The sequence below is a fragment of the Marmota monax genome, unplaced genomic scaffold, assembly GCF_021218885.2.
Source record: "Marmota monax isolate L192 unplaced genomic scaffold, Marmota_monax_Labrador192_F-V1.1 WCK01_AAM20220418_F8-fsc00029, whole genome shotgun sequence".
Taxonomy (NCBI): domain Eukaryota; kingdom Metazoa; phylum Chordata; class Mammalia; order Rodentia; family Sciuridae; genus Marmota; species Marmota monax.
Genome location: NW_026693024.1, coordinates 705,682 through 717,706, shown reverse-complemented (window position 1 = coordinate 717,706; position 12,025 = coordinate 705,682). Strand labels below are relative to the sequence as shown.

Here is a 12,025-nt window from a genome sequence, read left to right as displayed (position 1 = left end):
GGTGAGGAAGTCAGCCGCCCTTCTGAGAGTCCCGGGGCTATAGATCAGTCCATTGTGGACTGTGAGAAAACTTGCTATACAGGCATAAAGGATGAGAAAATATAGTAAACTTATTCACCTGGCTGCACATCTGCAGGCTTGCCTTCAGAATGTCTCTTCTGCACTTTATGTTGTATAGACCCCTGTTAAAAAAATATTGACAGTTATTTGCATTTAAAATAGGCAAAACCTTGCACAGCTTGAGCTGAAAGGATTTGAGCAATATGTGATAAGGTTTCCTGAAGTCTTATGGAATGTAGGTATAATAAGCATTTTTCTATAGTCTTCTTAAAGTCCTCCTCAGTTTTTTGTTTTTTTTTTGACTGATTGTTGTAGGATTCAGAGTTTTAGTATAAATCCTTGAGTTTTTGAGCTTTGTGGGAGATCTTTCCTCATCTATAGATGAGCATAAAGCTGGACTATTTTTAACCTAGTAGAAATATCATAGTTGCTGGAGAAAAAAATAGCAAATGTTTTAACTTGGTCTTTTATTGATGATTCAGGACCTCACACTTACTGGTAAATATTGTAATATAGTGAAGTGACTGGTATTGTTCTGAAGAAAGTAACTCCTGCAACTTTTAAACAAATTTTCCATTGTTTTTCTCTTGTTAAAGCCAAATTTCTGTACTGCATTTATACAGTATTTAAAAACTAATTTTATGCTTGTTTATAATTTGTCAGATATATCCAATGCTCACATCTCACAATTAGAAAAATAATTCCTTTTGACTTTTTTTTTTTTTTTTTTTTTCTGTACTGGATATCGAACCCAGGGTCTTATGTATGTGAAGCAAGTGCTCTACTATTGGGCTTAAGAATTTCTTTTAACAATGTTGCTATCAGATATTATAGAAACTTATGTAACTGGAGAAATGAGATTGAATTTTTACTGTCAATTATTTCCAAGTATAGTTTGTGTGTGTGTGTGTGTGTGTGTGTGTGTTGCTTCATCTCAATTAGGTAAAGCATTTTTTTCTTCCAACTTTTTGTAGATGAGATGTATCATTTATATTGGTAAAATTGTAACTATTGTAATACTAGTTTGTGGAAGTTAAAAGATAAAGCCAGATCTAAGAACTCTTAGAATTTTGTTTGTACCATTTTTCTTATGAATAATACATAGTAGAATTTCTAGAAATGCTTTATAATGATTTTTCACGCCATAGGGTTTGTGCCTACTTGAAATTACTCCAGAGTAGTCTTGACCCTGTAGTTATTTCTCAGATAATTTTGACAGACTGCAGTGTATAATTTTTTATCTTAAGTTTATTCATTTGAGAATACTTATTGGTTACTGTGCTTAGTGTCTTTAAAATTAGCCAAGCTCTAAAATCCATAAAATAATATCACAAAATTCTAATGAAGTACCTTTAATATTTACCTTTAATATTTGTGTGATATAATTTCCTTTTAAGGCATAATTTTCACATTTGCTGTATATGTAGAGGCAAACTTTTTATACTTTTAAGATAAGACCAGTGATGAGTTTCTTAAAGTGTAGGAATAATAAGCAGAATAAACTTTTTTTTCCAATTTTGTTTGTAATGATGATTTAAAATTTTATACTCAAACTTTGAATCACAGGATCAGAATTTTACTGCTCAAGAAGTTTTTACAAAATGCATGGTTTAAGCACTAATGTTTTATAGGTACGTTTTACAGAATAGGCCTGTGACTAAGTGCTATAGAACCCCACACCACCTATATAGTCACGAGACTTCTTCATAGAATTAATCCCTGCCCTACTGTCTTATATAGGGAACAATTAGTATTGGCCCAAATGAGGGCATAACATAAACATTTTCATTGAGGGTAAAAGTAATAACTTCCTATTTGACAAAATCTTCTTCTTAAAAGTTTCCATCTGATGGGAAGTAGTTCAGTGATAGAGCACTTGCTTAATATGCATGAGGCACTAGATTTGATCCCTTGCACTAAAGAAAAAGAAAGTTTTGTTTTTCCATTCAGAAAAAAATAGTGGGGAAATTTACTGCCAAGAAAAGAAATTACCCTTCAAAATTCATATATATTTTTAAATTTTTATTTATTTGTTTACATGAGCTCTCATTATTTTTTGCATTACAATTCTTAATACACCTTTTTACCACAATTTATCATATCTCTAGTATTAGTTTGAAAAGGAAAGTCAAACACAGCTTTATAAAAACTTCAGTCTCGGTCACCTACACAAGGTTTTATTGCAAGCAAGCATTCTAATGAAAAATCGAAGTAGTATGGATATAGTTGAACACTAATCCTCAGCTAACTGTCAATGGGAAGAAAATTTAGGTTTTCAGGAAAAATATACAAAATAACATCATTTTTAGTTGCATATGATACTCTCACATATAACTTTATAATGTCTTTACATTTCTCTTAAACACATTGCTAACATATTCTAAGGTAATACAATCAAGATAAAATAGGCTAATTTCTTGTGAAATATTTTATTAAGAAAATTTTTTTGGTATCTGGGATTGAAGTCAACAGCATTTAGCCGCTGAGCCACATCCTATCCCTTTATATATATATTTTTTATTTTAAGACAGGGTCTTTCTAAGTTGCTTAAGCTGGCTTTGAACCTGCAATTCGATCCTCCTGCCTCAGCCTCCAGAGCTGTTGATATTATAGGCATGTACCACCATACCAGGCTCTTATAAAATATCTTAAAGCCTTTGCTGATTTTATATTTTACAAAAATTATGGATTTTTTCCATCTTGTTCTTTTTTAGTAATGCTTACTTATTGTCAAAAACAATTAATATTTGTAATAATTTTGTGAGGTAAAATATCAAGTCATACAGTTTAAAGAAGTGTCATAATCCTCAAGTTTTCCTTTTTGAACACTTAGTAGTAAATAATTTGAAACAAATCATTTAAAATGTTTGCATCTCTTTTTCTGCAAAGCAAAATTCTTTTAATTCCCTGTACAATAATGCATTGTAAGTTGCCCTCCTCCTCCTTTTTAGCAGAGAAAAGGAGCCAAATGTTAGGGAGAGAAATGGCACTTCTAGGTCAGTGCCTACTGCTTGGTTTACAAGGCTTATGTATTTAGGTGCAATGGCGCAGTGCTACTTTCTGGTCACTCAGCGCAAATAGGTCTCACAAATGTGTTCCAGATGCTGATTTGTCCTATAAGGGCATGTGTTGCTGTTATACTTGCTGGTGACGCTAGGCTATCAATTAAGAAATTAGTTTATGTTTAATGTTCTTTGTCTGATATCACAGAAAACTGATGATGTGGTTTCTAAGAGAACAAAAGCATATTCTTAACACAGTTTCTGTTATTAAAGAAAAAGATAAATCAGTCTTTTAACAGTTTCAAAATTCAAGATTTACTTAAACTACATAAATGATACAATATCAAACCATTTAAATTAAAGTTGTCAAGATATCAGTTATGGGGAAAAGATTTTCTGAGAATCTACTTATGCAGTGATAATTGTATTATTTGTAGAATGTTATATAGCATATTTTTCAGGAAACTAGGAAGCACTTTACTTCTTTGTCATAAATTTATAGTACTGAAACCTGCAAAAGTAACATTTTTAAATTAAAACATTCTCTTATACTTTTTAAAACACAATTTAAAATATAGATAAAAATGGATATAGATGTAATGTGATGCTAAGTTTGAGACCCCTCTTGAGTTTCCTTTTAAAGTGTATCAGAAAATTAATATTTTGATATTAACTTACTGAATTCTACTATTAATAGTAATAACTATATAAACTTCAAAGTAAAATGTCATAAATCATTAAAATCTCAAACTTCCTATTTAACATAGAAAAATTATTTACAAAAATATTGTTTCTTTACTTTTTTTTAAACTCTGCATCACATGTCTTTTTTTGTTTAACATTTTGAATTATATAAGCTTTGTGTTAAATGCAATAGTTTTCCAAATTAGTAATATATTTAACACAGCAGTCCAAAGATAGTCTTCAAAAACTTGCATCCCACTAAAAGAATCTGTCCAAATGATTTAATTTCTATTCTAGGTAACATTTACCTGGTACTGTATTATGTACAGTGGCACATGAGGATAGCATATGCTTGTGAAGTCAGGGTTTCTCTGATCACCCAGTCACTCTGCTTCCTCACTCCTTTAGATTCTCTGCATAGCACTCATACTAGGTTTTTATTATTTATTTACTGGTCTATTTTTTGCCTCCACCTTCCTAAGGTAAAGTCCTTGAGAGCAGGGACTTATCTATCACCTTTTTCCCAGGGCCTTTGATTCCTGGCACACAGGACAAGCTCAATAAATAACTTGTTGAATGTAACTGGATAGCTAGCATTGGTGGCATAAAATCATCACCTTGTTCTCTTATTAAAATAAGGAAATCACCATACTAAAATGATAAATTATTTTTATTTATAAATGTGTTATATCCTTAGCACCTGACCTGAACACAAATCCATAAGTTTTTAAAGCTCTTTTAAGCTATTTAAAACAGGGAATACAGTTTTCAGTGAGTAATTTGAAATTTACCACTCATTAATACATTGAGGGTGTTATTTGTGGAAGGTCAATGGCTATTGGAATATGGAGATATAATATTTAGTTATTACCTCTGAGAACACAGTGGTCTGGTTTGGGACTAGGCAATAATACATAACTGTTAATGAACAGAAGGGAGATGTGAAATTGTTAAATTATGTACATTCTGATTGACTTCTGTCAGAGGGCAAAGATAGATAACCCTTTTAGTTGTTACAGTTAGAGGCTGTGCAGTAGCTATAATTTAAGATGAATCTTTAAGGACAAGGGTTTAAATGGATGAAGAGGAAACATGAGTGAGGCCTTTCAAGTGGAGAGGATAGTAAATTAGGCAAGAAAATGTAAGGTGCTTTTTATTTGTTTTGTTTTGGTTTTTCAGTGCTGGGGATTAAACCCAGGGCCTCATGCATGCTAGGGCAAGTACCCATAAATGCTCCAACACTGAGCAAGATCCCTAGCTCCTAAAGTTGTTTTTTTTTTTTTGTCCTGTGCGTAGTAAATGCTCTGTAAATGCTCATTGAATTCCATTTATTTTGGAGATCTTCGAATTCTCCACTAAAGCGCTTAAAGTGGTGTTTCTAGGGTCCTCTGCAGAGCAACAAAGCAAATTTTACCACTTGAAACCAATATCCTTACAAACTCTTTTAGTACTATGTGATGCCATTCCTATAATTCTTGAGATCCATTTTAGAAAAATTGTGTCCTGAGTTTCAGGATAATTTGGAATGGAAAAAAACTGGTAGAGCCTTTATCCTGAGGGTTTCTGGAAGACTTCTGGGAAGAGAATCAAGAAAACAGTATTTTTGTGTGAAATTTACCTAGGAAAAGAAAGAAAATTTTTTGATAATATCAGAATGTTCAGCTTTTGGAATATTAACATTGTGAAGTAAAAAGGATCCAAATTAGATGGCCTGTATCAGGAATAGAAATGGAATCAAATTCTACATCCCAGAAAAAAAGGATGAGATTGGGAATTTAAATAGAAATTGTGAAAAAGCCAGAGAAGATTTATGCTGTAAAAATGAGTCAGGTCTCCATGCCTTCCTTTCCAAGTGTCAACGAGTTGTTTTGCAAAAAATTATTTCTCCTCCCAGTTTTAATGTTTACAGCCTTACCTGCCAGTTTTCATGCTTGCTGTCTAAAATGACACATACCACATGATTTCAAAATAATGGATTAAGTCTTCCAAATTTGTCATGGTAGGAATGATTTTTAAAGCTATTTAGAGAAAATATTTTTTATTTTACTTAGTAGATGCTTTATTTAAAGATTAGAACAGTAGAGCAAGAAGTAGCCTCAGAGAAACAGTGCATTAAATCAATTAAGTAAGAATGTATAGAATAAATGGGAATATCACCTCTCTCTTGCAGGTAACCCTGGCCTGCACAGTCCCATGCTGGATTTTGATAATGATGTGCGACCTTCTGTGTTGGGCCACCTCAGTCAGACAGCATCACTAAAGAGAGGCAGCAGCTTTCAGTCTGGTCGAGATGACAGTAGGTGTCAACACCCCTCTCCCTCCCCAACACACACACACTTACTTGGTCTTTTAAATCTGTACTCATATGATTTCAAACTTTCTTCCTTTTCTTGGAAAATTCCATGATTTAGTGATGTAACTGGTATGAAATATTATCAATTCTTACCTCTTGTGCTTATTAAGTAACTGTGCAGTAATTAAATTTAATTGATAGGGTCTTTTTTTCCCTTTTCCTTGTGGTTTACTCAGTGCTTTATTATAGAGTCAATTTAAACTTTTCTGACCCCCCCCCCCCCCCTTTTTGGTGTTACTGTGGATTGAACCCAGGGCCTTGTGCTTGCTCAGCAGATATTATACCGCTGAGCTACATCCCAGCCCAACATTAGTTAATGTTCAACCTAAAAATGTCAGGTACTATATTTCTCATCTTTTCAAGTTCTTTTCTTCTTTGTTTGCTCTAAATTGAACCTAGGGCTAAGCATATGCTCTATTACTGAGTTATACCCCCAGCTAGTCTTTTTAAAATCTTCCCTTCCTTTGTTATTTTCATGTTTTCCCTTAAGTATTTGAAGATAGTTATACCTTTAAGATATTATAATATGAATATTACACCATAGATATTATATTATAAATTATAAATATGATATAAAGATATCTGTTAATAGCTATTAATTTCATTATCTGTATCATTTCTGGATCTGTTACTGTCAACTAATTTTTCTTCTTTCTTCTAGCTATGATTCCCATTCCCTTGCTTTCGGGTATTTCTAATGATTTTTGTGGTTGTTAGTGTTTGTCACACACTGAATGTTCAGTGGTGAGTGTCTGGGTTTTGTTGTCTTCTTGTAAATAATGCTAGCCAGGCAGTTAAGATTAATTCAGTTCTATCATGGCCTGTGTGATATCTGAAAATTGTTGAGTTTATAATTTCCTAATTGGTCTTTACCTAGCTTTGTGAAGTGTTTGAACTCCAAATATGCATGACCTAGTCCTCAGCAAAAAAAACTTAAGAGAATCCCTATACAGATCTGAAGCTTTATTTATTTGTTTGTTTATTTATTTATTTATTTATAAATACCTAGCCCCTTTCTGTCCTGAACTCTCCCTGCAATTTCTAGTTACCCCAGCCTCCTTAACTCAGAAAGGCCACTGAGCTTTATTTTAATTCCTCCTCCTTTGCCTCTTTATTCCAGAAACTGGCCGCAAGCAGGAACCCTGAGTGATGATGGGCTTACTACATGTATTCCCACCCCAGGGATCACAGACCTGTGCTGCCTGCTATCAGTATCTGAAAACAGTTATTTCATAGGGGTTTGCCATTCTCAATGCTGGTCTAGTTATTTATGGCTGGAGGTTAAGTCTAATTCTTATTACTCTAGCATGGCTAGAAGTGGAAGTCAAAAAAATCAAGTTTAATTTTCTTAAAGTTATATTTTGAAATTGTAACATTATGAAGGATTGCTTATAATAAACCATGGATATGAATAAATTTGAATAGATTCTTTCTCAACTTTGTGGTCAAAGCAACCTACATATTTTGTGATTTCTTTTGGGAAAAAATATGAATGTTTCTGCCATATGTCCTTAATTCCTTTCTTTATTCAAAGGCAGTTATTACTCTTGATGTTATTCTGTCAGTCATATATCATGTGACCCTTAACTAATCATGTGACCTTTAACTAAGACTTGTTGGAAAAGAAAATCCAATTATTATTCAGTTATAATGATAAGAATTTGGATGAAGTACACTTAGAAGGAATGGGGGAGAAAGGAGTCTATTACATATACATGTATGTAAGAAGAATTTACACGTAATGTAAAGGTAAGAATTATTCTCTGTCACTGGGCAGGAGGTGCAGGAACTGTGCTATTTTCTGAGAACCTTGGTGACTGAGTGCCAGTATATTTAGTGATGGCAGAACTCCCATTCCCTGTGACTGTCCAGCAACATTATTTAGTAGCTATTCTAACATTTCTCCACTATGTGAAGTCTGGCAAAGTAGTTTCTCTGGTTAATGTGCCATAGAAAGATTCAGTCAAAGGAATCTTTTGGAATTGGTTTGTTATGTTTTTATTTATGATTGTTTAAGTACTTTTTCTATCTTAAAATCATTTCAATTTAGAATGCTCATTAATGGATTTAACAAGAATGAGGGTGAGTTTACTTTGCTTATTTTATGGTTTTTAAAAAGAAATTTTTCTTTTAAAGTAACAAAAAAGCAGATGAGGTGGCGTATACACCTGTAATCCCAGTGGCTTAGGAGGCTGAGGCAGGATGATTGTGATTTCAAAGCCAGTCTCAGCAAAAGTGAGGTGCTAAGCAACTAACTGAGACCTTGTCTCTAAATAAAATACAAAATAAGGCTGGTGATGTGACTCAGTGGTTGAGTACCCCTGAGTTTAATCCCTGGCACCCCAAAGAAAGAAAGAAAGGGAGAAAAAAGACAATATTCCTTATTTTTTGCCTGGGTTTAGGGCGTAATCTTCATGAAGAACTGCTTTTTTACACCTATAGAGTATAGATACCTACATTATTATCTATATGCACAGGGTACATTTATAGGCAGTGAGCTAGGACAAACTACATAAAGAGCTGGTACAGGTTCAATGGGTTCTGCTTTGGACACTTTTACTTTAATTTCCCATCAAATAAGCCTTGCAAAGAATATGTGAGATAAAGGTACAGATGAGTTTCTCACAGTGAGGGGTTGGATAGTGTTGGTGGTGGGTACAAAATAATAATAGATTTGGCTGCATGGAGGAACAAGATATTTGGAAACATTGTTCTTGGGAAAGATACAATGTTTATTTGTTACCATGTATTGAAAATTTTTCAATGCTTCAACTTTTAGATTTTTCTCCTCCTGTTTTTACCTTGTTATTAGAACACACCTGCCCCTGGCATGCTGCCTGCTTTTGGAAAATAATCTATCATTTACTTTTTAGGAAAAAGAATCTGTAACAGATCTATCAACAAATAACTTCTTAACTTCTTAACCTTGCCTTACATTGCTATTGTGATGTACTGAATTGACTGTTCTGTTAGATTGTGAAGCTCTGTGAAAGCAGAGCTTGTTCAGCATTAGTGATGAACAATTCACACAGATCTTGAGTATAGCCACATGATAAGCACACTGTGGATCATCAATAAATATTGGTCGAGTAAAAGTTTACAATGTGCCCTTAACTAAAGAATCATGCCTTCATACATGTGAAAAATGAGTTTAGAACGTGCCTGTACAACATAGGCAGAGGATTGATATGCATAAGAAAAAAAAAGAGGCTCTAAAAGCAGCAAAAAGGAAGTTTCAGTGGCTTGGAAGCATATGAATCGGTACTCAACCTCATTCATAACAATAGTAATAAAAGTCAGTGTACTATTGTAGTGAAATACCAGTTTGGCAAAAACCCCAAGCTTTTGTTTTAGGTTTTGTTTTAACTTTTGTGTTTGGTTTGTTTGTTGGTGAGGTTATAATGAAGCTTATACTTTCATGTGTTGTTTGATAAAGTGTACATAACTTCTTTAGAATGCAATTCAATAATATTTCTCAAAATTACAACTGCATGTACTATTTGACCCAGCACTTCTTATAATGGAGTTTATTCTGTACAGGCACATGTGCTAAATGATATAGGCATACTGTTATTGGCTAAAGCATTAGTTTTAACTGCAAAAGACTTGAAAACAATCTTTTCTATTAGAAGATAATTTTCCTATTAGACTACCTCAAATATTAAATACTGTGTCCTCTGGGGGTATGAGTAGAAAATCATATCTTCAAATACATTATTTTACTGATTCACAAGAGTATTCATAGTATTTTATTCTTCTTTCCCTTAGCATGGAGATATAAAACTCCCTACAGAGTGGCATTTGTTGAAAAATTAACCAAGCTTGTTTTAAGTCAGCTGCCTAACTTCTGGAAACTCTGGATTTCCTATGTTAATGGAAGCCTTTTCAGTGAGGTATGTAAAGGAAATAGACTATAGGTGGAGTTAAGTTATTGTGAATTTCTGTTCTTAAATATTTATTTTAGATTTTGAAACCTTAGAAGCTTGAACCCTGTAATTGTCATTTTATGATACTTGGTGGCCACATGACCTTGATCAAATTACTTGATTGTTCCAGGACTCAGTTTCTTCATCTGTAAAAAAAAAAAATGGTAAGGGTATTCATCTCAACAAGTGGTTATAAGGATTAAATGAGGAAAACAACTAAATTAAGAAAAACATGAAGTATTTTCAAGGATTCCGACTAAGTATAATGTCAGGACAAATTGTGAATGAAATTACTTTGGTAAACTATGAACAAATAATAAAGCACAAATAAAATGTTTGCAGCTTGTACACAGGTCTGAAATAATCCACATAACTAGAATTTCTTAATGGGAATGAATTTAAAAATCATGTCAAATTAGCCCCATTTTTTCAACCTACTTGAGTTCTTATGAGCCTTTACATTTTAATGAGCCATGCATTTACTTAATATCTTAATTGCAATGTGCAGATGTCTCTGACTTATGATAGTTCAACTTTACAGTGGTGTGAAAGTGATAACAATAGAAACATCACTTTGAATTTTATGTGTTTCTTAAGCTAGGGACATATGGTGTAATCATCACTTGTGATGCTAGGTGGCAGCAGTGAGCAGGAAAATAGCCCACACACTACAGTTTATTGTGTTACAAGTTATAATATCTATAGATTATATATGTTAAATGCATTTTTAACTTAGGATATTTCTAATTTATGATGGGTTTATCAGTACATAATGCCATTGTGAATTGAAAGGCATCTATAGTTGGCAGAGTGGAAAGTATGAACATAAAAGTAACGACTTTGACTTTTGTGTGTCACACTTGGAAATCAGACTTATCACTTTATGACCTCACATCAGATACTTCACAAAAGGCCTCCATTTCTTGGAATATACACTGTAAACATCCTTTGCCTCTAGTTGCTACCTGGTCCCACCTGTAAGATTAAGAAGATGGTTCTGTTTCTTGATTACAACATATGTCCCTAGCTTAGGAGACACACAAAATTCAAAGTGATATTTATCACTTTCACACCATTGTAAAGTTGAACCATCATAAGTCAGAGACATCTGTACATTACTATTAAGATATTAAGTAAATGTGTGACTCATTAAAATGTAAAGGCTCATAAGAACTCAAGTAGATTGAAACAATGGGGCTATATGACATGATTTTTAAATTTATTCCCATTAGGGAATTCTAGTTATATGAATTATTTCAGACCTGGGGGAACTCTGTATAGCCCTAGGAGGGCTAGAAGAGGTGTGGGGGTCTTCATGAAGGTCTATTTCCTGCTTTTTTGAACTTGACAACATGGAAAGTAGACATGAACAAAGGATAAACCTTTTTTTTTCCAAAAATAAAATGACAACCCCCCCCCCCCAAGATGGCACATTTTTGATGTTTTAGATCCTTCCTCCTCAGTGAGAAGTAGTTAGGTATCTGAATGCTTTAGTGTTCTGTTGAATCTCCTTTGACCATGAGCATAAATTCACTCAGATGTTAAAGAAATAGAATTATCCTCTGGAGGGTTTTTTTTTCCCCTTTATATTAAAACTCCTTGTCCATGATCTCTTCTCTTTTCTGCCTATGGATTCCTAGATCTTTATTTATATGATTGGCTGGTTATCCAACCTATAAAATTTACTTCTTGTATGAAAATGAGAAAAATGGTAGTACATGAAAACCCAAGTTTTTAGTGCTGAAAAACCAATCACATAACAAGTACAATTTTTTATTTCTTTAACATCAAAAGTGTATTAATTACTCTAGAGGTACAATTTTAAATATTAAGGCAATAATTGACAACTTTTTGGCTTTACTTTGTATCACCTGGTTATGCAAAACCTCCGTTCAAGAGTGAACTTTAAAAGAGGGAATCCTATACAATAAAGTGGGGCTTGACTGCTCTTCATAAATATAATGTTGCTTATTGCTAGCTTCGGAAGAGAATACTTTAAC

The 12,025-nt window shown here is 33.2% G+C and overlaps 1 protein-coding gene across 7 annotated transcripts in view; it reads left to right on the top strand.

The window, feature by feature from the left end:
* Exoc2 (exocyst complex component 2) overlaps positions 1-12,025 on the top strand; it is a 252,744-nt gene that overhangs the window by 99,467 nt on the left and 141,252 nt on the right. For all 7 annotated transcript variants that reach the window (XM_058582342.1, XM_058582341.1, XM_058582340.1 and 4 more), the window contains 2 exons: positions 5,917-6,042; positions 9,868-9,992. In XM_058582342.1, coding sequence (XP_058438325.1) covers positions 5,917-6,042; positions 9,868-9,992 — 251 coding nt within the window. The remainder of the gene's footprint in view (positions 1-5,916; positions 6,043-9,867; positions 9,993-12,025) is intronic.